This window comes from Colossoma macropomum, unplaced genomic scaffold, assembly GCF_904425465.1.
Source record: "Colossoma macropomum unplaced genomic scaffold, Colossoma_macropomum, whole genome shotgun sequence".
NCBI classification, from domain to species: Eukaryota; Metazoa; Chordata; class Actinopteri; order Characiformes; family Serrasalmidae; genus Colossoma; species Colossoma macropomum.
Genome location: NW_023494803.1, coordinates 29,450,344 through 29,475,609, shown reverse-complemented (window position 1 = coordinate 29,475,609; position 25,266 = coordinate 29,450,344). Strand labels below are relative to the sequence as shown.

The 25,266-nt window shown below is 39.1% G+C and overlaps 1 protein-coding gene across 4 annotated transcripts in view; it reads right to left on the bottom strand.

Annotated features, from left to right (window-relative positions):
* supt3h (SPT3 homolog, SAGA and STAGA complex component) overlaps window positions 1-25,266 on the bottom strand; it is a 110,503-nt gene that overhangs the window by 37,690 nt on the left and 47,547 nt on the right. For all 4 annotated transcript variants that reach the window (XM_036593343.1, XM_036593347.1, XM_036593345.1 and 1 more), the window contains 3 exons: window positions 24,170-24,254; window positions 3,696-3,782; window positions 1,028-1,121 (listed from right to left, as the gene is read on the bottom strand). In XM_036593343.1, coding sequence (XP_036449236.1) covers window positions 1,028-1,121; window positions 3,696-3,782; window positions 24,170-24,254 — 266 coding nt within the window. The remainder of the gene's footprint in view (window positions 1-1,027; window positions 1,122-3,695; window positions 3,783-24,169; window positions 24,255-25,266) is intronic.

The following is a 25,266-nucleotide window of genomic DNA, read 5'->3' as shown; positions in this document are numbered from 1 at the left end:
CTGCAGCTATGCTGTATTTTAGGGGTCATGGCTAGCACACTGGATAGACTGCGGCTACAATTCAGCGTTTAAAGCTCTAGGGCCCTTGCGGTGGTTTCCACACTCTAAGTGCTTGGGGAATTACTGTAAGGGTCAGATTGGAGACACTGTGGTCAGAGCCAGCATGGCGGCCTTCAGCCACACTTCTGCTGCGTCCTTAACAATGCCACCACTCACACCACAGCAGAGAAAGTGGCAGCAGCCACAGCGCTTCCCTCAGGCCTTGCATGGGGGGGGAAGGGCACCAGAACCTACTTAACAAAAAGTCTATACTCTCCTGACGCTTTTATGGGAAACGCTCAGACAAAAGCGATGGTAAAAGAATGTATTTCCAAATCCAGTTTTCCTGACAGCAGGAGGGTCATTTGGGGAAACGTCAAAACTTTCAGAGCCAATTTGAGCGCAAAACAAACGCTGCGGAGCAAAACATTAAACAGAGCAGCCCATCAGGCTTCTCATGGAAAAGGAAAAAAGTCTTGAATCCATGCGCACAGACATGCAGACTCCTTCTCAATCGACTGCGCGGACTGCTCGCTCTGAACGCCACATTTAACGTTATTCCCTCTCTCAAGTTACAGGCCAGATGAGGAGCAAAGATCCTAATGATACTCATCATGACAGCAGACGAGACTGCAGCGTCCACTGCGGATGGTTTTCCTCTCTCGTTCTTACTTCGCTATGATACTGATAGGAAACTAGCAGAGGAGCGGTGGAACGCTATGCAAAGCAGAGACATGCCAAAGCTTCCGCCTGCATTCTGGTAATGACTCTTACTGATTGACTGTGGCATACGAAATTACCTTGGCTGACTCCAGTCATTATGTGCACCTTCATCATTTAAAGCTCTGACTGAATGGTGAAATTCAGCTCGCGCACAGGAAAAGGTCTCAAAACATCTTCATGTAGGGAGAATGTCATTAACAATGCGAGCGAAAATGCAGGATATTCAGGATTTTGATGTGTGAAATAATTTACGATTATACTGTACCTGAGTCCAGTGGATCTTCATCGTCTACAGTTTTCATTAATTTGGACTTGTAGTCTCGAAACTGCATGTACTTAAAGAGTCTTCGCAATTTCTTCTAAAGGAGATAAAAGAAAAGAATAAAGGTATGAGGCTGTGAAAAGTTGATCTAAGACAAAAACACTGTCGAACAAAAGTTTGGGAGCAGTTTTGTATAACTTTAACAGAAATTTCACAAACTTTTTAAAATTTCGGGATAACTAAATGTTTAAGATATAAACAAAGTCATTCAGAGTGGTTGAATTTGAATTGCTCCCAGTGGTGGTGATAGGAACCAGACGTCTGAAGCGTTTAATGCATCTAAAAGTTACCTTGTGACATTAAATTACAACAAGACATTGTTTTACGATGGTTTGATATTAAGTTTTGCCCTAAAAGACATTTCAAACTATTTTTTAAAACTCAGAAGACGTGTAAAGTTTACTGGTTGCTTTAGATAGTAAACAAAAAGGCTATATTTGTATTGCAGTCATTGTGACCCCTGGTTCCCATTATGCTGCCCCATCTCACATCCAAACACTTACATTTAAACAGTGGAATTTTGTTTTGACATATTAAACAGAATTACAGAATGTGATTTCTTGTTGCAAAAGTAGGATAAATGAAAGGACAACCGACAAACTTTGGGAAAAATGCCAAACTCCACACCTTGTTGTGATGTCAGCACTTTGAGATATTTAAACCAACTGAGGTCTAAAAGATTTAAAATAAGCACTTTTAACAATAGTTTGGAAAAAACAAATTGTCAAATCATTTTTTATGCAAAATAGGCTCTTTATATCAAGTTAAACATGATCATGAAAATGAAGCTGAATGGGGCAATATACCCAAAGTACAACCCCAATTCCAATAAAGTTGGGACAGTATATGAAATGCTAATAAAAACTAAGTAGTGATTAGTAAATTCTCTTTGGTGTGTATTAAATGGAAAAATGCTATAAACACACAACATTTTATGTTTTACCTTACGCACTTCATTGTTTTGGTACAGAAAAAAAAAATTCAGATTTAATGCCTGCAACACATTCCAAGAAAGTTGGGACAGGAGCATGCTAACAACTGTGCAACATCATCTTTCCTTTAACAGTATTTAATAATTGTTAAGGGATTTAAGATACAAACCGATACAGTTTGGAAAGCGTATTGTTTTGACATTTATCCATTATACAAGCCATCTACTGTGCAACCATATGGGTCCTTTGTTGTTGTATTTTAAGCTTAATAAGACATATGTTTTTGGTGGGTGACAGGTCTGGACTGCAGTCAGGCAAGTGTAGCACCCACACTCTCTGATTATGCAGCCATGCAGTTGTAACGTGCAGAATGTTGCTTGGTGTTGTCATGTTGAAATAAGCATGAGGGCCCACTGAAAAAGACGGCATCTAAAAGGCAGCACATGTTATTAGTATTAATGGTGCTTTCACAGATGTGTATGTTACCCACTAACACAAATGCCCTCGTCCCAACTTTTTTTGGAATATGTTGCAGGTATCAATTTCAGAATGAATGTATCTTTACAAAAAAACAATGAATTTGATAAGGCAAAACATCAAATATCTTGTCTTTGTACTCTTTTTGTTCAAATATAGTAAATATTAGGGGTGCGGGAAAAACTCGATTCTTAGATGCATCGCGATGCGGACGTGAACGATTCTGAATCGATTCACAAATGTCAAAAATCGATTTTCTAAATATTTAATTTATAACGTAAAGTTGACGGAACGCAAAAGGCGGAATTTGGAAGTGGGTAAGTGCAGCGCCCGGACAGTCTGTGGCGGCACATAACAAAAACAACCGGATGAGCGAGAAATCCGACCGGCTCTGCATTAAAGCCAGGTTAGCTAGATCAGGAGTCACAACCCAAATGTTAATAAGAGCCGTTTTGTCCTTTCAACAGAGTCAAACCACCTTGGGAGCCGCAACATTTAATGTCCAGTATGTGTTAATGTCGTAGTATGGGCTAAAAATATAAACGAGAGCGCAGATTTACTTCGCTCTGCTTTAAGCTATAGCCGCTTTCCTTCCATCTCCGCCAGAAAACCTTTGTTCAAAACTAGAAGAGTTTCTTGTAAAATGTCTCAGCGTCCGTCTGTTTTACGAAGCTGAGGTCGCTTCTCATTCGCCAGAAAATACGACAGAGAAGCGAGTTCATTTTCGCAGCTTTTTTTTTTTAACTCTCGTTGCAGATTTAACCAACCGCGCTGCTTATAAATGCGAATAAGTCCTCCAAATGCAAATGTTCGTCTTAATCTGTGTTTTTTCGTTCGCTGCTAGCGAGGCCAGACCTCGGGGCTATGTGAGCTGCTGTCTGCTGTCTGTTCTCAGTCGTTGAGAACCAGGGCTTTCGCGCTATGCTGCACACTTTGGAGCCGAGATTCAGCGTCCGGTCTCGTTAAAGTGAAACATGGGGGAAAGAAGAAAAGGTGTTCCCAAACTTTTGACAGCAGTGTGCATATTTTTGAAATATGAGCACAGTGGCCTAATTGTAAGAGAGCTGTGATTCCAGTGATTCCAAAGATACTGCAAACTTACTGGAATAATCAACTATCAATTGCTGAGAGGCCATAAATTAACACCAGCTATCAGGTATATTTGTTGGGTAATATACTGTGCGAGGTCTGTGCTCTTTTACCTTGTCTTTCCTCATGAGGAAGATGATATCCTCTGGCGAAATGGCCCGAGCTCCTCGGAGGAGAGCCACCTCAGCTGCCTGGTGGAGCTGGAGGGAGGGAAGGAGAGAGGGAGGGAGAGGGAGAGAGAGAGAGAGAGAGAAAAACAAGAACTCTTCAGCTTCTGAAAAAGTTTTAACGCCAGTCAGCAGTCAACAAGATCACGCTTAAGATGTTTATTCTACTTTCTGCCAGTCGGTGCATGTTGAGTGAATGAGTCATAGCATCTGCTGTTTAAAAACCTTGAGACCTGATAAGAAACCGCATATTTTGAGACCAGCACTTTCATAGTCACATGGGGTCTTCATAAACGTTGGCCAATTTTGGGAGAGCTAACATTTGTTTTGCTTTCTCAGCGCTCAAATATGACGGCACGGCTGTCCTTGCTTTCGGGAATCAACAAGGAAAGAGGAGCGTTACTCAAAAACAAGTGTCAGTCATCCAGCAAGCCAGTGCCACCAAGGTGCCCACCCTGGGAGCCCACAGACACTGATGCTTGATATGGCATCAAAAGATAATCAAAACAGTTGATGAGTATTTATAAAATAACTGAGCTTTTCCCTGATTTTGAGAACATGTCTTAGAAGTCAAGAGTTATGGCTATACTTTCCAAATATAATTACATAATTACATATAACACATAGAAAGTGTGATTGTGTAATTACATACAATTACATTTCAAAAGTAAGTGAGTTATGCAATAAATTACTTTTACGATAAATTTCTGTTCTGAATCGAACAGTTTGAGTCTGCAAATTTTTTCTGTTTAATTCTGCAAATTTCAATTTTTCAATGACAAAAATGTGGCAAATGTGCGTTTTTTTACAAGATGGTAAGACGTTTCCGAGTGATGATCGAGAGGGAGATCGCGAGGTCAGTCCTTAGCAGTCCAAGGCATAACTGGCCTTGCTCTCTCTGGGTGGGCAGGATGGCCTTCCCTCTCGCCCATCACCCAGCACAATGCTACCCATGCAGGCATCTGTTAGCTTGGAAGCACTGAACTGCTAAACTGGGAGGGGAGACTGTATGCATAATAATGACTTCACATTTAAAATGAATATTAAAATAAATGTGGTATCAATTCAAAACAATTTTGACCCAATTCCTCTGCTTGCTTCAGTGATCTACGAGCAAGATTATTATAATAATTATTGGCAAATTGCAACATGTTTTTGTTCAGTGATATCTTTGCTACTTAAGGGTTAGAGACTCTAAAATTTTCATTGGCCTCAAGACCATCATGTAAAATCTCTGAATAACGTCTATGAATCTGTGGCAGCAACAGAGGAACAAGATGCTATGCAAACATCTGATCTAAGCACAAGTCCTCCTTATGTGGGTGAGGTTTGGCAATTAAGTCGTTAATATATGTCAAGGTCTACTGCATAGACTTTACTGAATATAATGCCCTTATTCATCTTCTTTATTGGGTTATGGCTATAAGAAGGACATAGGGATGTTGCAATCATATGGAAACAATCTCTACAAGCTCAAGAAAAGACAGACAGTGAGAGTGAATGAAGAATGCTCCATCGAGGCGACGCAGCCGTTTCATTCCGTTGCCAAAAAGAGCAGAAACACCTCATCTATCACTGTCACGTTCAACTGAAAATGATAGCTATCCAAATGTAAATCAGTGAATGAAACGAACTCTTTGGAATTAAGGGAGGTTACAGAAAGACTACAGTGTCAACCTACTGATATTTTTAACCCTAACCTTCCAGCAGGAAAAGAGGGTCATGGGTTAAGTTAAACCACTCATTTAAATCTGTTCTACACCAGAAGGATTTTGTAGGACCTCATTAGTACAGGTAATGAGCTGAGACGTGATTTATGATACAAAGAACAAAAATACAAATGCATGCAAATGGAAAAAGGAAAGTTATTTGCAGATGAGAGGTGGCATCACTCTGAACATCTGGTCATTTTATACTGACCGTGAGGTCAGAATTTACAAAGGGAAGTGGCCATGCAGTCCCTATACACCAGTGTTGCATTGATGCAAAGAAAAGAAATATGATTCTGCTTTTTCAGTGAGAAGAGAAGCAGTGCAGCCCTCTCTTGCAGGCACATACAACTAACTCTGTAAGTTAAATGGACAAGCTCGTCCAAGTAAAATGGATGAGTTTAAGGGCGCCAACACACCAGTTTGGCAATATTTTCCAACCAAATGAATGCAGAAAACCACTGGATGTTTGCAGTAATCACTTTCCATTATTAAGTAATATTGGAAGCTTGCCCAGTTGGTAATTACATGGTAATTATATTATCATCAGGAAAAATGTAAGCTATAAGGTAAGGCTCTATAACGCTCACATGTGGTACTAGGTTGTGTTGCTCAATGTCATCAAATACCACCTACTTTGACGGGGAGGGGCCATTTCATGCCAAGCATAGATCAGCTCTGTTTCTGTTATTAAACTTTTTTGCTTTTCCTTGCTGGTTCTTCCTGTCAGTTTCCCAGTGCCTCCACCAGCTGACAGGGGACCCCCCCCATGGCAAGAATGATGTCATATATTTTATACATATTCATTATATAAGCCTATAATACATCTCTAAAGAGCACAGAGTACTCCAGTAGGCCTAAGCAATGAGTGGTGGTGTGACTGGACATGTGTAACATCGAGATATGTTATTTGTCTGCCATCCATAAAGACACAGTAGCGGCAGACGTGACAGGATGGCTTTGAAGCACCATTATCCATCGGGGGCTGAAAAATGTGACACTGAAAGTGAGATGAGACAACAAGATGCAGGCAACTCCATGTTGTGTTACTCATGTAAGTCATCACTTGGTCCCTCGTTTCATTCAAGTGTCACCAAGTGACTTAAAAGTTTTGAAAGAGTTCACAGCCATCCACTACCATCGTGTGAATCTGATATGGCCCCAAACGCCCTGCAGTGCATTACATAAGAAATAAAAAGTGCAAAATATGCAAAAATATACACAGTTTTCTATAGACCTATAACATATTACTGGTGTGTAATTGTCATAGTTTTGAGACCCAAGCTGTGTCCATGATAGAGGGTACAGGGCAAACTCATCAGTCATTCTTCAGCTTATCATTACATGGAGGGGCTGGAGGGGCAAGTCACGTTTTGATTAGGGCCCAGTAAGGCTAAGATCAGCACTAATGCTTTAAATAGAGATTAATATAAATTTAAACCGTTGCACAGTTCATTTCTAATTTGTCAAGTACGGTTCTTAACCACCGAATTACTGAAGAAGCCCTTCACTGTTCTGTATGAAACTCATTCACTGGTTCTCAACTCCTTTAAGTGTATGAAGTAAAACAAACAGCAAGTAAACCAAAGAAGCCAAAATGAAATTCAGCTAAGATTAAGAACTCCTTGTGCCAAAAACCCAGACCACAACGTCTGATATCAGCCTGCGATGAAGAAATATTTATTCCTTCCAGAAAGCAATGAAGCTACTGAAGCTCCATCACATATCACTTTCTATTTGAGTGGTGTAATGTCACATATTCCTGGAACTGACTACAATTATTCCAAAAGAAAACTAAGATGTATGTTATTAATTGAAATGTAAACACTCAATATGTCTTGGCATCGGCTAAATCTAGAAATACATGAGAGTAATTCTTGGAGGACTGTAAACATTTGTTGGTCATAAAATCTGTTTGCTTGCAGATGTAGATCTGTGTGTGGAGTTTGGAGCACAAATAGGCCCCACACACGCACTCACAGGGGGAGCATTGAATTAAATGAGCTCGGAGGCTTCATTTAGTTCTTTCTGGCCTGGCATCGTACCAATGTTGACAGACTGGCTGCCATATCTGTCCCAGCATTTAACAGGGAAATAGTTTTAGTAGACAAAAATGGCTTTAAGTATACCTCTCATCCTTCACTCTGCACTGGCCAAAGGTAACCGAACCCAAAGAGCCACGTGTCTCAGAATCAGGCGCTATTTGGGTAATTAGTATTTACAAAGGATACTATGACATGTTGACCCTTTAGCTCCAAGTATTCAGCACTAAGGGCCTCATAAGACCTGAATATTATGAGGAAAAAAGTGAAATAAGTTTTTCTGAACCGTTCAGATGAAGGTGATCATTCAAATTGCAACAAGAAGCATTGTGAAGAAACATCTTGTAAATGTGCTGTTCACTCCACAGTCCATACAGTCAATATATGGAAACTAAGTTAAGTTTTAAATTCATTGTTTTTTCATGAAAAACAACACATCTACATATATTCGCCTAGACAGCCTACAGCAGTTTAGCCCCACCCATTGATGCTGAAGTTATAAGGAGTGTTTCAGTTCAGACTGCTGTTTGAACGAGGCAAAAGAAAGGCCGGCCAATGAGAACAGAGATCATTTACATATATCTGACTTAAAAAGCACTGTCACAAAAACAGCCTGCTTACTTTTAAGAAATAAGATGCTGAAAATGGTCAAGTAACATGAATGATGACTTTTTGCTACGTAATTCAACACAAATTCTAAGTATATATCAGTAAATAATAATAATAATAATAATAATAATAACAACAATAATAATAACAACAACTAAAATGCAAGAAAAACATTGAACATGTTGGGCATGGAATGTATTTTTCCCTTCTCGTCTAAAGTTTCCCATCATAGTACATATCAGACCAAGAAAAAAGCTGTATAAAAGTGAAACTCAGTAGAAACGGATTTATTAGACCTCACTTAATCAATACAGTTTCACATAAACCTGAGACTATATTAGCACTGACTAAATTTGACCCGAATCCCAAATAAATGGAATAACTCGATCCCCATTCTTCCTCCGCTGCTCTTTTAACGCCAGTTTTATTTTCCGTACCATTTGAAGTCTCTTGCTCATCAAACAGATTCTGTAAAATAACAGATGAATTTTAGTAATTGCTCTAATTTTACACTCAGATGAAAGCAACTCTCCTGAGCTGTGAGACTGAATGATGTTGGCTGGGTTATTTCGTTTGGGATGGCTCTCAGACTCAGTGAACACTGCGATCTCTGTGGTCTATTTCCAGCAGCTCAGAAGCCGGCACTGTTGACAGTTTACTTGAGCAGCGAAGGACTGTTTTACCATTTCTGGGATGCCTCAGCTATCACACTACACAGGCATTCATAAGACCCAGAGTGTTTTTCTCCAATTTGATATTGTGGTTTTAGCTTTCGCAATAGGAACCATTCCAAAGTTTAGTGTCGACAGAAGCAGAAGGACAAACACTGGTGTCTGAAATGGTCATCTTACCCTCTTGCAAATGCAAAGAAAGTACTTTTAACTAACCATAAAAATAAAGTAAAATGTGTGTGTATACAGAAAATATACTGCAGTATTTTTTTTTATTCTTAGTGGGGAAATAAATGTTAGAAAAATATATGATGACAAGACAATCCTTTTAAAAACAAACTTTAATCAAAAGTGACCTTTTTTACCTTGTTAGTTCCTGTTAGTTCCTGGCCATATTAAGTGTGATTCACAATATCGTATCATTTAAAAGACAAATTTTTGCTCTGTAATGTCTGTTTGAAGTGCAGCGACTTTTCCTTTCCTCTAAAATGTTTACTGATATTGGATTACATCACCGTACACAGGTGGGCATGGAAAAATAATATTAACCAAGCAAAACATGTAGCTAGCTTGAGGACCCTCTCAAATATCAGGTTTTACTCAGAAATATGTCACACTATGGAAAGAAAATGTGCTATGATTTCTGATTCATGCTGATTTTAAGTGTTTTTTTCCAGTGAAGTTTATAGATAACTAGATTTTCATTTGACTACATTTAGGAATTCACCTATTTGGGAACAGATTTCTAATATTTTTCATGCACAAACCTGACAATATCAACACATAAATGTTTATAAAATGTAGGTCACAAATGCAGTAAAATGTATAAAGTACAGATGCTTTAGCTCAGCGACATTCTGCTCTTCTGAAGTACAATAAATACATCATCAAGCATCGGTTCGAAATATCAGCCAAATCCAAACATCTGTCCAATGCCGATTTTTTAAGCAAATATCTGCCAGTACTGATATGATTCTAATATCAGCCCGAACTACAAAACACTAGAATTGTAACACAGCTAATGAATATGTGCTTGAAATGAGTTTTGACCAAAGACTTCACTAAATGCAAACTCACTGTGGTAAGCTAAAAGGTCTGAAGATGTCTCTCCAGAACATCAAGGCTGTGAAATCAATGCCAGTGTGGAAGCGTGTCTCAAGCTTGGGGAATGCTGGGCTCTAATTAGAGGGCTCAATTTTAATTACTACACATTTTCAAGTGACACTAGCCTCGGCGGGCTGGTTCATGTCACATTACAGTGGAGGAGAAAAAGGAGTCGCTTTCATGCAGCAGAATGGCAGAAGTCAAATAAACAAGCCTGCTGAACATAATTTCCTCTGCGCTGCTACTGCTGCGTTTTGAAATGAAATCCATTATTTGATTACACTGGAAAAGGTAACAGGAAGACAGGGGAGTATTCCAGTCACAGCGTCCTTGTAAGGATCAATTACACAGTTTCCTTTGAAAGAGGCTGAAAACAAAGACTTTTCATGTTTTCAGAACTCACCTACCAGACAGATTACTTAACTGCGAAAGCCCGTTCTTCTTGAAAACAAAATTACTCTAAAATCAGCCCTGATGACTCAAAACATCATTACATTTTCAGCATAAACCTAATTAGCCTGTATGTTACGTGTCACGGTCTGGGCTATGTTATCGCAACCCTGTTGGGTCAGCTTATACACTATTAGTCCTGTAGTCCTGTAGTCATTTTAGTGGCTATCGTAGCGGCTGTGAAGGTATGACGCTAGTCATTCAGCTACTTGTTTCACATCATAACAAAAAGGCACCAAAACAAAGTCATAAACAATTAAGGTAGAAAATATCAAAGCGGCCTCATTATCACAGGAACGGGAATTCCGAGAGCGCTTGCAGAGACTAAATGTTTTGCTTGTTCTTTGCGGTTTAATGACATTGTTTGGAAGGAGACATTATCAATGTTTTGCGAAACTGAGAGTCCCTGAGAGCTGGCCAGCGGATAAATAAAACAAGTGTTTCCCATTTTCACCTCGAAGAGATAGCAGAGCAGCAGGGAAGTACAGGACCTACCCTACAGGACTAACATACTGAAACAGCAGTGGACAAGCCAAAGACACCTGCTGGACCATCTGTCTGGCACAGAGTGTACAGCACACATCAGCATTCTGAAACTAAACTAACCTGAGCAGAAGGAAGGCTTTGAGTAAGAACAGCATCATACAAATACAGCTGCATTATATGATATGAGCAGAGGTGGAAACTAATCATAGGAACTAGTTATACTCAGTTCTGTGTACTTAAAGTCCCTGTCTACTCATTTTCATGATGTTCTTCCATTATCTATAGTTTTTATAATATTTTTATAATGAACTGGCAGAGAAAGAATGATGCTGATCTTTTCGGTTGCAAGATTTTTGAAGATTTTCTGCCGGTTTATTCTGTTCGATGTGTGTTTGGTGGGAGTAGATTTGGTGCAGGTGACATCAGATCTGCCAAAGTACCAGTCAGAGCTATCGGCATGTGTACATGTATCGCATTCCTCTCCCTCACATACAGTGACTGATGTCCCACAGCTCCTTGTAGTTCCAGTAAAAACTCCCAGCAAGTAGGTTATTTAAGCTTTTCTAAGTTTGTTAACAGTCCTTATTATGAAGGTTTATTACACTGTTGTTTGTAACATAGTTAGACACTGTTTCCTACTAGCGTTAGCCCCTGTTACAAGATCGTACTGTAAGCGATTAACTTCATTTATGAGAATGCAATAGATAACAATCCACTTAACTGTAGGAATACAACGATAGCTTAGTGTTATGTCAGCTATCTCCCTAGTATCAAGGCTCACAGTGTTTCCTCGCAAGTGTACTTTACTGGTGTGTCCACAAATACGACCGTGCCGATAAAGATCACAACAGGAGCATGTGTGAACTTAATTTCAGAAGCACAGTCCAGCCGTTAGCTAGCTATAGGTTATAGATGTAACGTTAGTGCTTAGCATTCATATATCATATATCAGATATGTCAACGTGAACTGAAAATAATGTATTTTTTTCTGTACCGTGATGTATTTACAAGTGAAACAGTATCAGGGAGTGTCTCTGAGCTAACTGAGCATTTCGCTCAATGATGAGTGGAGGGTTAGAGAACCTTAATATTATTGGTCAATATTTTTTTCCCCACCCACTAGCACACGCTGACATAATCAAAACTCAGTACACATTTTTAAGGTGGGCAAAAGTCACTTCAATCAAAAATCTTGATTTGATATGATTAATGATGCTTAATATGGGCAGGGACATGAATAAAAAAGAATATGTTAATTTCAGGATGAATTTGTCACATTTAGATTTTTTGACGGATTTGTACTTTTCTGAATGTCTTCAGTTTAAACAACACTCTTAAAAATAAAGGGTCCAAAATGTTTCCTGGCTTGGACATTTGTTTGTTAGGCACCTTTAATTTTAAGAGTGAGCAGTTTCACTCTTTTTTTTGGAACTGATCTCATTCAGTTCTGTTGGACTGCTTTGCTGTTTCTCACGTTCCTCACTTTTGAACTTTAGAGGTTTAATACAGACCAAAAATAGGATAAACTTCAGTTCCTGCGCTGATAGTCTCTTGACGTATTAAGAAGTTTCACTACAGTTTTACAGGAAACTCTGCACTTGAGTAGTCTTTTTTTTACCTAAAAGTTTCTTATTGATGTTTTTTGGAAGCTAATTTTAATATTGTTTTCATGTTAATGTAATTTTACTATATTATTTAAGTAAAACTTTTACTCGAGACTTTACATTTACATTTAGCAGATACTCCAGATTATCCAGAGCGACTTACAAAACGAGAAAACAGTAGGAGCCAAAGAGACGCAAAGTGCCAAGAGATACTGGAAGAATCTATAACCCAAGAGACAAGAGCCAAACCCTAGCTTTACCCAGATAAATAAATAAATCTAAGTGTAGACGTTGAGGAGCATGGTTAGGGGCTGCTCTACCCGCCTCAGTGTATGAGACAGCCACACCAAGCAAAATAAGAAATGAAAACTGAGATAATGTGGATACAGTAATTACAGTAGGTCAAGCTCCAAGCTTTAGATGTGTACAAAATAATACTTCAATGGAGCAACCACTTACTCCAAAGAAAGATGAGACTGCACACTGTAAAAATCCTCGCTCCCCATGGAAAACTATACCGAGACTACATATTTAAACAAAACACCCCACTAATCTATCCTCCCTTCTCTATGTGAGAGACTAATTGACTTAGGCATTCAAAAAACCTCTGATATATGTCAGTGCAAGCACCTGGACAAGAGGTGACAGCTGTGCTTCCACCACCCAAACCATTTAGACTCCAAATATCCGGCGAACGTTCCCTCGCAGAGGCGCACGCGTCTGGGCTCAGGGTGCTGCAGTGCAGCGTCTGAGTCTGGGCCTGGCACAGCGCTCCTAACCAGAGAGACCACAGGCCATGGGGATGAATAGACTTCTATTACATTAAAACCAACCCTGAGCACTGGAGCTGCCCCTTAGCATTTCTAAACTGGCTAAAAAAATTCCCTAAAGCTAAATATATCTGGATCATCATTAACTGAGACCACCCATCATGTTCTTAGGTGGAAAGCAAAATCCGCAAAATCGCAAAGTCAACTAAATGTAATAAAAAAGGTAACCGAGCAAACAGAGTATATAAACAAAAACACGTCTGGACAGTTTTGCAGCTCAAAGTTCCTTTATTTGGTCCTGTGTTCTGATCTAGTGAAATTAAGTGTTGGATTTCTCAAACTGGATTTTGTTTGTGCTGCGAGGTCTTCAAGTTAACAAACTGAAATTCTGCAGAAGATGTCACATAAACACCGACCCTAAGATTTACTTCTGTACAGTACCAGTCAAAAGTTTGGAGAAACCTAAAAATTCCAGCAAATTAACCAAGTAATAATTAGGGACACATTGATTATGATTTTTTATACCTGATTCTGATTTCCTTACAGCCAGATGTTATTGTTTGATTTTTATCAAACGTTTTATCCTAAACCCAAGGATCACCCAATGTGGGGTAAATGAGCTCATGAAACATATTAGTACATTTCCAGTAGTTCATATTAGATGCAGGCACAACATCAGTAACATTTGCTCTTTAACGGACTAAACTGGCATTTTAAATTCTTAAATGAAATTCAGCTGCCTTTAAATAACATGACTCAAATAAAATGCTAACTCTAGCTGGCTATTTAGCACAATGAGTCATGCATAGCTATGCTACAACATTTTGGTACAGGTGTAGCAGCAGAACTGAAATAGAACCCCAGTGCATTTACCTGCCTCACATTATTTACCAGAGATGCACAGAAATTTCAGCCACTGAAATTATGCGTTTTTGGCCAAAATAAAAAAAGGCCAAAAGCAGATCTACAACAAACGGTCAAAGTCTAACATATAACAATTCCCTTGTTCGCTCTTGTGCTGGTCAGCGCAGATTAAACAGTGAAAATGTTGGATATGTGCAAATATTTCACAGTTTCTACGAGAGAAATTATACAACATTTATAATCTTTATTTATGTCGAGTAACAGAAGTGGGTACAATACCCAAGAACATCTCCACTACAGGTGATACCACTGTATATGTGCAAAGCATAATTACAAAATAATGGAATTCACTTCTTTGAATGATCAGCTGTTTTCTGTTGTCGAGGGTGTTAGACTTCAAGGGCACATACTGTAGCCTACATACTGTAATAATTTTAAGTTTATGTAGTAGTTTTATTTATCAGCTCAGTTTTATCGTACTGAAAGCAGATTTTATCAATAATAAATGTTTTTTCTTCATTACCTGCACTTTTACCTTTAATACATTAAGTCCAAAGCATATACAAAATGGCAACTTAAAAAAAAAATAAAACAAAATTCTTTTGGTGTTTTTTGTGGTCAGTTCATTTATTTACGTTCTAAAATTGCAACACAGATTGGACAAAATAAAAATAATAAATTAGTCGTTTATCAGTCATATCTTTGGAGCAATAATTTGCCAATTTTGATCGCATATCCCCAGTAATAACACACCAACCAACTCAAATCAAATAACCCCAACACATTCAAAACACAGCACATCCCACTGACCGAAAAAAACAATGCTGTAAAACAGTAAAGGCCAAAGAGATTAGCAAGCATTTTTACTGCTTATTTCCCCATAGACCTCTTCAGGCCTGAGAAGGAGACCTGCACACTGTATAAGCCCGCTGAAGTTCACTTTACCAGCTGACTACTGCTAATTAATTTGATGTGTACAATGGACTCATAAATATATTCATTAGAAACACAGGCTCAGGTCATTTTCACATGCTCTAATCAAATTTACAACGGTGGCCCATGTTTAAAGAGTCATATAATGAAATTGCTGTCGTAGCAAAAACACAAGGCCCAGGGGATTGATAGAAAGTCTGGAAGCAGAGAAAGTCCAGCAGAATAAGTGCCTATGAAAGCAGCTCCTGCCAACTTTTGCACCTGGCGTTACAGGAACCAGCCAAGTGAACTCTGTTTCACATGCGGCATGTCAGGCAAAAAGTGAAGTCTTTTCAGTGTGCTGTTTGGATTTCAGGGGGAAGCAGACGTCTACAGCAAGCTTCTACAACCAGTCAATCAAGTTCTGGGGGAGGCCACAGACTGGATTAACAGCGCTCTACCTCCGCACATTACAAGAAAGGACTTCTCACATTTCCTCAATGTTCTTTACGCACGAAGAACTTTTCGGAAGTGCGCCTGCAGGAAGTACAAACACTTAACAAGTGGATTTGTGTTGTGTGTTTTTATTAAAAAATAAAAAAAATACAGGATTACAGCACTATGTGCTTGGACCCCTAAAACTGCAAAAGGGTCCCTACATCCCTACATACAGCCTTGTGTCTGGATGGTAAAGGGAATTAAAGTGAAGAGACTGGCTCATTTTGGCTCTTACTGAGTGAGGAGCAATCTCTCATGGAGAAATGTGTCTCAAAAGCACTAGGGGTCACTGTGAGGATCCCACTCACAGTCTCTGAACACTGCACAGACAAATATCCAAGACTAGATGATGCTTTATTAAATGTCAGTTCTACAGTTCTACTGGAAATATCACACAATCAAAGGTTAGGAAGGGAACACTCCTACGCTCATAAACTCAATCAAAAAGAAGCTTCATGGGAAAACAGTGAGTCAGTCATCAGAGACAGTCATCATGACTGCTTGTCTCTGTACAGTAAGTCCTTTCTGAGAAAAGTGAAATGCATGTCACAAAGAACTGATTCCGTTTGTCCTGTCACAGCAGTGTGTATGAAGCCCTGCAGCAGATTACCTGTTATCCCTGCCTGCTCATGTACAGGCAGTACCAGTCAAAAGTTCTGACGCATCTACTTATGACAGGCTTCTGTTTATTTTAAAAACTTTCCACTTTGCAGAAACCACAAATAAATACATAAGGAAGTATGCAGTGATGAAAACAGTAAGGATAAGTGATGAATCAGAATCGGTATCGGCAGATAATTGACCTCAAATATGACCTGCCACGGACAGATGTTTAGATTTGATTGATATTTCACAGCAATTTTTGATAATGCATTTATTATAGTCTGGAAGAGTGGGATGTTTAGGCAACGCTGGGCTACTGTTCTGAAATATCTGCATTTTATTGATTTTACTGCATTTGTAACTCTACAGAAAAAAAGTTTTTTCTCTATTTCTGTGTACATGAAAGATTTCAGATATCGATATCGGGCCAGAAAATCCAATACTGGTGCACCCCTACAAAGATTCCGCATTTTGTAGCTCCCCCCTCAAAACCGGAGACGTTCTTGATGCACTTTTCTCGCATTCTCTGCAGCTGGGCGTACATTAAACAACATAATTCTAACAGATTTCTAAAACAGAGTGCATCTCACACTTAACGTCAGTGTTTTACAGAATTTCTTGTATATCTGTAGTGAAGGTGCGAACCAGATGACTGAGCAGAGAGACACAAATACATGATTGGTTTTTGCTTCAAATAAGCACTAAAAACCCCAGATTTGACTATTATCAGGCAAGACAAAGCTCAAACTGGACCACACTAGTTTATGCTTTTATGCACACACTAAAAGCATCGCAAAAACGCAAACTAAAGATGAATATGCGACTGGGAAACACAGGTATCATGTTCTGCAGCGAGAGAAGCATTTTGAACTGGCAAGCTGATGTGAAATTGTCAAGTGAGGCCTTGAAGTTCTGCTCTGTACATTATAAACATTATTATGACACTCTGGTATGTCCAAACTTACTGGTACTGTAAGTGTATGGACTTCACATACTGAATGAGCAGAGGAACAGAGTGTGTGTATTGGTCTGAGCCAACACACACTCAAACATGTAAGAGGACACCCTGTCCCAGACACCTCAGAGACCGCCTCTTCGCGTCTCTTCATCTCTTTCCTCCTAAACTATATTCTCTGCCAATGTATTCCTGTTGAACCAGGGTCTAAATCAATCACACTGTCTACAACCCTTCAGGTGCTGTGCCAACATTCCCTCCTTCTAACGTGCACAACTGTATCACCTTGTCATTTGAAAGTTTTACTTCTGCTACAGTTAAGCTCATTATATATGCAGTCATGTGAAGATCACCCCATGAAAAGTTTAGACTTTTTCAACATATTTGGAGATGCAGATATCAAGTCTTCATTTAAACAGTACTGATAGACAAAGATGACATAATTTAACAAGTTAAAAAAATTTAACAACATATTTCACATAACTGAAATAAACAGTAGTGCAATTTTCCTGTATGGAAAAAGTAAGTGCACCCCTACATATATCAGTACGTGTCAAATTTAAACCAGGTGAACCGATCAGGTACTAATGATTAGATCTAACACCATTAGAGAATATCTTGGAAGACCAGAAATATCTGATCTGGTTTGCTCTTTGCTATTAAAGTGTGTGGTACCATCATGCCTAGATCAAAAGAGCTCTCTGAGGCCTTCAGAAAGAAAGCTGTAGATGCCTATGAGTCTGGGTACATAAATATTGGCAATTAATCATTCTGCTGTCTGGAAGATCATGTTAAAGTAGAGAAGATGTAAAACCACTGCCAACTTGTCCAGGTCATGCTATCTCAGCAAATTCTCTATGTCTCTAAGAACCCCAGAATTTCATCACAGGATCCACAGGTAGCTCTTGCCACTGTTGATGTAAAAGCACATGCATCTATCAACAGAAAAACGCTGCACCAATTTGACCTACATGGAAGGTGAGGCAGGAGGAACCTTTGCTGCCTAAAAAGAACATTGGGGCAAAGACTGAAGTTTGCTAATGAATATCCAGGCAAGGACCAGGACTTCTGAAACAATGTGCTATGAACAGACAAGTCAAAGACTGTTGAGTTGTTTAGCCACAGTACCAGAAGCCATGTTTGGTGAAAAACAAAGCCAGCATTTGATCAGAAGAACCTCCTACCAACTGTAAAGCATGGTGGTGGAAATGTTATGAGCTGCTTTGCTGCCTCAGGGCCTGGCCAACTTCCAATCATAGAATCAACTGTGAACTCTTTTTTACACCAGAAAGTGCTTGAGGTGAATATGAGACCACCTGTAAAAAATGAAAGCTGAAGAAGTTGACTGTCCAACAGGATAATGATACCAAACATAGAAGTAAATCCACAAAGGAATGGTTCAAAAGGACAAATTGGAGAGTTGTGAAACGGCCTAGTCTGGATACCAGTGAAATGCTGCTGGGGGGGTGCTGAAATGGGCTGCACATGCAAGAAACTCCCCAAACATTACACAGTTGAAAGAATTCTGCATAAAATTTATCCCAGTAGATGTCAAAAACAGGTAGACAGTTATAAAAAATGCCTGCATAAAGTTATTATTATTATTTTCTATTATTATTTTTCAACAGACAAAAATGATAGTTCATTTTTTTTTAAATAAATTATCAAATTGTCAAATTTTCATTGTTTTTTTTTTTGTTCTATTACCTAATGTATCTAACATTATACACATAACATTGATGAAATACTGATATATCAAAAAAGAGAAACATTTTATGGGGTGCACTTACTTTTACACATGACTGTATATGCCTAACATGCCCAGAAGAACCATCTCAGGTCTTTAGCAAAATCAAACAAAGAAAAAATAAAAAGACGTGCAAGGTGTTCAAAGATAAGACGTTTATTGGCGCTCATATGTGGATGTGTGGGAGGAATACACTCCACACTTGTGAGTGCACGCTGCCAGTGTGAAATGTTTTGCAGGCCATCTGGGAAGGATTTATTGTGTAATTTGGTTTATTACTGCTGCGGTCTTCAGCTAAGTAGCATGAACACAATTACGGTCCACTCGGCAGGGCTACACCTGGCCCCTCGGAACAATAATAAATCCAGGAGAGAGGAAACAGAGAATTAATTGAGGGTTATCACCATCATGGCCCGTTTAGTGCTTACTGCTGAGAGCAGGGAGATATTTATACTGCTGCAAAAATAAATATCCAATAGTGTTGTATTACATACACTGTCACACTAAACAGGCAGTCTTTCCTGAGAAGGGATCATGGTGGAATAAAATGAAGAGACGTTAAGATAGTGTGGATGCAAAGACAGGCAGTCTCAAGGCAGTTATAAAGGGATGAAAGGAAATAAAAGAGTAAAAAATAACGATAATAATAAATAAAAACGTGGCAGCTCTTTACGCTGACAATGAATTTCATATGATTCTCCATGAGAGGCCTCTTCTATACCACACTGCGAGGGGTGTGTTTTACAGCTTTATCACGCTTGCCTTTAACTTGCTGTGCTCCACGCAGTCTCAGACGTACAGAACAGAGTTATACATCCTCAGGGAGCCGTCCGTAAATTACTTTAGGCTGTCCTGGCTTTTTATGCTTGGCAAGTGGGCTCCACAATAGTTTTTTTAGTGCTGCGATTTACAATATGCAGACCTTTTCTGGTGCATCTGATTGAAAGCCAGCAGATCTATAAATCTGTCTGGCGCTGGTCACTGTCAGAAAATATGGGGCAAGCAGATGACAGTTAACATTAATGCATTAAGTGAACAAGACAAGACCGCGCACTTCCGGATGTGAGGTAAAAGAAGGCGGCTTGCTCCTCGAGGCCTGGGTGGCAGCTGCTCTTTCTGTAGGGCTATGGGGAAACAGATGAGCCCAACTTCAAATAGGTTCCACTAATCTCCATAGTAGAAATTATGATGGGGTCCAAAAACTGAATGACCCTGGAAACTAGAGCTGCATCATATGGACAAAGTATTAGCTGTGATTATATTGCTACATATTGTGACTGAGATATGCCTTTAGATATTTTAAAACACGCCAAGGAATCAACAGTGACATGGTTAAAGAGTGGCCCGCGTAATTTTTCCTAAAATTATAGGACTGGGACCACTTAGCAATTTACCAATAATATAACAATGAAGCTGGTAGAATTTATTGTTTGAGCATTCTGCATTTCAATTCATGATCTGAAATTCCAGTCCTAGTTTTACTTAATCTACTCATGCAGCATGAGTTGCACCATGACTGACTGTAAGGCTGGTGCACTGCTACACATAGGAAACCTTTTTTTTTCTCATTGACAGTTTAATGTTTAGTCATCTTTAGGGTCTTTTTCGAGTTAAGGATTTTAAATAGTGAATTTTTAACTCACTAAAACTCTGGCTTTAATGCACTTTGTATTAAAAACTTAGTGGAAGGAGATAAAGAGGAAGAAGAAACTGATTCCTCCAGTAGTAATGTTAGCAAAGTTATCATTTTTCTCCAAGCCACAAACACTGGGTCACGACCCATTCTGTTAAAAAAAAAAAAATCATCATCAACTCAGATGAGCTCTGCAGCAGTGCTGTGCATTGGAGGCTCTGCAACTAAAATATCTGTGGTTTAAAATAATGGAAATATATATATTTATATTTAATTTTGTCCCGATTTATTATTTTTTGTAAAATTTCTTATTGTCTTAGCCCTAGAAAATCATTTACCTTGGTTGGACTTAATAGGTGCGTTCCAAAGCCTAGGCTGCAGCTGAGGTAAGGCAGGTCCTCGGAAGGAGTGTCCTATGAAGACTCCTCCTAAGTAATGAGGCTGCGTGGTGACATCACCAGAAAGGTGCCACCTCTTGTGAGGGAACTGCGTTGTGTTTGTTGCTATGGTAGCTAATGCAGCAACAAGTATAACATAAAATACTTACTTATAAATATGAGCAAAACTGTCACATTTCACTGAATTAGCCTGTATGTTTTCTCTGTCTTCCCGTCTTCTCTGTCTTTAACCGAGTCTTTGAGTATCTGTGCACATCCTTAATCACAGTCATGATTAATAAACCATTCATTCTGCCGCCTTACAAAAGACCATGCAAAATCACGCTGGTTAAGCTTGCTGTTCAGTTCCATTCAAACGGCACAAATCGATGCCCCAAAAATTCTCCCTGGTACAGCAGCGGGAGAAGAAAAAGCTGCACAAATATTATGTTTGATATGGCATGGGCCTGGTGCTGCAAGACATGTTCATGTTAACTCTGCTTTTCTGTGACAACTTCAATAACCATACTGGGTTTGGCTCGGAGAGGAAAAACAGTAAAGACCACACAAAACACATACAATAGAGTCGCAGAAATAGCTACTGTGTGTTTAAGAATTGGGAGAGCATAAATGAAGGATGGAGCCAGAGCGCTGGGCCTGCAGCTGAAAAGGGGAACGGAGGGGCTACTGTCTCTCCCAGGAGCGCACACACACAGGAGACCGCCTGATTTAAGAGCCCTCTGACTCAACGGGCTAAAGGTCAAAACAATGAATGTTAAGAGCTACTTTTCTCCTCGTAGCCAGGCAGAGCACTGTGGAGTTATGGGGTGAAAGGTTAAACCTACAGCGTGTGTCACAGTTGCCTATATGGCCCCTCACAGATAACTCTTTGAGGGTATACAAACTAGCGGACCCTTTGAAGAACACCAATCCCACTGACACCATCATTAGTGCCTAAGCTTTTTGCCTTGGAGGGTCAAAAGCACAATGTCTGAGATGGACCCAGGGCCAGAAAACAAAGCAATATAGAAATGAAGAAGTAGGACTGGTTTCAAATCAGGTTTTTAACTTTTTTTTTTTTTTACATTATATCTTGTTACTATAGTACATAAAAAATACATTATGTAAGCTATACAGAGTATAAAAATATGAGTTAAGTTATACAGAGTATAAAAATATGTTGAGGGCAACTTTCTGGTGGACCAAATCAAATGTCCTCAAGGGTCAGCTTAGGCTTGTGGGTCACTCTTTGGGCAGCCCTGGTTTAAAGAGAAAAAGTTTGGCAAATTTACAGAATTTTTTCACTTACTCCAAATGTAGTTAATCAGCCAAGACATGTTTGGTGGCCGAAGTTCACTTCTTTAGTTTTCTACAAGTTACAAAGTTAATGTAGCTAACAAGTAGGGCTAAGAGATTAATTGTTTTATAAAATCAAAACACTGCAATCTTCCAACAGCAAGAGCTGCAGTTTCAATTACAGCCTACATTATCAACACTGTCGTCATAAGTTTTAAGTGGAGAAATTTAACCCAAAACCACAAAGCTTGTGAACATCCTCTAGATGAGTTAGACCAATCAGAAGCACTCAAGTGCTGTGACATGACAACCACAAGTTGCTGGCCAAAACTGGTGGCGTTCAAGCCTCAAGCCAGAAAAAAGTTAATTTTTTGGTCTTTTTGATGATTCTTCAAGGGTTCTGTAGTAAAAAAAATGGTTCTATACAGAACCATGAACACTCAAAGAACCTTTTGCATGCTTAAAGGGTTCTTTGCATCATGAAAGGGTTCTTCAGATTGATGGACAATGTGATACAGATGGACAATGTGATACAACCTTTTTGAAAAGGGTTCTATATAGCACCTAAAAGGGTTCTTCTACTGTTACAATGACAAGCTTGTTACAATAGAAGAACCCTTTGGGTGCTATATAGAACCCTTTTCGAAAAGCTTCTATATAGCACCATCTATATCAATCTAAAGAACCCTTTCATGATGCAAAGGATGCTTTAGCCAAGGGTTCTTTGAGTGTTCATGGTTCTATATGGAACCATTTTCTTTACTAAAGAACCCTTGAAGAACCATAATTTTTAAGCGTGTACCTTTGCCTATTTTTATAGATAACAGGACATCACACAGTGTCAGAGACCAGAAAAACTTGTCAAACCATTACTCAAATATACTATAAGCCTCGTTATTCCTGCGCCTGATGATATTCACTGCATAAACAAAAGTTGTTGCCTCATTTGTTGGTTCTTTGATGAAGGGAAACTGCAGGCTGTCACAATCAGTGTTTTCATTTGTTGGTGGTAAATGCATGACAAGGTGTAAGTAGGGGCATAATGGTGTTTATCCAAGCAATGAAAGCTACTGGCTTTGAAAGCGTAGTTATTTACTTAACTTTGTCCATTTCTCGTATCTCGGTTGAGGGTCTGGAGCGGCTGTGAGCTCAGACGCAGAGGGCAGGACTGCTGGGAAAGTGTGGGAGGAGGCTGACATTTTTGAGTGCTCAGTGTAGAGCAGCAGGGAAAGGAGGTGGCCTGAGCTACGACTATTTATACTTAATTACACATCTCCCTTAAACCATTTCCCAGATGCAAATGTCTAAAGGCTTTGTCATACCATGCATCAGCTATAGGGTGTCATGCCAATTGTTCTCATAAAATGTGCTACTGCCAGCCCTTTGAAAAGAAAAACAAACAAAAAAAAAAACAAATGCAGTTCTCCAAAAAAATTGGTCAATTAAAAAAATAAATAAAGAAAAACAACAGAATTTTAGAGCTGGTGTGGAAAACTGCACGTTTTAACCCAGAGCCGCGCACTATACCGTTAATTGTTATCATTATGTCGGCTTTGAGATGCTGGTATCACAGAAGGCTGTAATATGCAAATGAGCCCTCTAGCTAATCACAGCATGCTTTTACTGTAACCATCTTGACACAATCACAGCTCCACATGTGGGTGTTTGCCTGAATGACAGTATTCATGGAATCCAAAAAAAGCTAATTATTTTGGTCAAAACGATGCAAGCCAATCTATGCCACATTATTTATTTATCAATGCGTTTTTAAAAGGGCCTATAATCATGTAAAAAGTCATTAGGAGCCTTTCAGCCTGGACTGCTTTTCGAATGAGATGCAATAGTGGGCAGCCAATCAGAACAGAGGACATTTACGTATATCAGTCTTAAAGGCACAGTAACAAAATCAGGCTGTTTAATTTTAAGGGATACAATTTGTTATAAGTGGACTTCAGGGGGAAAATCAGGAAAGGTGAGGAATATATTCTCTTTAACATGTTTCAAGGAATATTGCAGTTTTCCATATTATACAGGCCTATGAACACTGAACCATTCTTCCATCATTAAAATAGCATTTTCCCCTGACTTACCAGGTTAATGAGCTGGGTGTGCACTATGTCCTCCACCAGGGCGGCGGTCTCGTGCAGTGGTCTCCTAGAATCACCCAGAGCATACCTGCAACAAAAACCACAAACACTCAGAACACTACAAACCACTTACAAAGAGCCATTTGACTATCCTAAAGCGACTAAACACTCACTCGAGCATTCGGGGGAGAGGTTTTAATTAAAAGAAACTTATATATCTAAAATGTTCATTTCTTGTACTGCTAAAAGGCTACTTATCTGCACTGTTTTTCCATGTTCACAAGAAAGGTTTACACCAGGGGTTAACATCCCTCCCTGTGGAGATCTGCGTTCCTCCAGGTTTCACCTCCAGCCCAATTCTAACACACCACATTCAGCTAATCAAGGACAGCTAATCAAGGTCTATTATCACATTTCCAGGTGATAGTATATCTGTAGTGGGGAGTTGGTGTTGAAGTGTTATTAGCTGGCTTTGTCAGGCCAACTTCAAGTTTGATCACAAACTTTCCTTTTCTAGTTAAAATTGTTGTTTCCCATGATGTATAGCAATGCACCATATAATACAATACAGTACACTACAATATCAATAGCTTTAGTATCAGTAAAACTACCATGGCCCAATGACACAACTGGAAACAGGAAACTTGCAGTATAAATAATTTAGCAAATAAATAAATAAATACACAGACAAAATACCACTAAGTACACTGTTTATTTTGTATTTCCACATTTGCTACATCCTCAACAAAAGCAGGAGTTTGTGCTTCTATTTTTTTTCTGAATGATCTGTAGATGTTTTCTGGGTGAACACAAAACATTTAAAGACACATTTTACTGTACTATTAGTTTCCCATTTTTAAAAGAGAACAATTTTAGTACAGTAAGAAGCTACAAAAGAGTGGGCAAATTTCTCAGCACTGAAGCTATCACTCCTTGTAATTATAAACAAAGGGAAATATCTGGGTTTGATCCCAGTGAACATACCCTTTACCTTTTATTTTACAGTGAAAATGCAGCAAATTCAGGTGTTTCTGTGCAAAATGTAGCTGAAATCAATATTACAGATCTGTTGTCTTACCATACTAGTTATATCTTCTTTA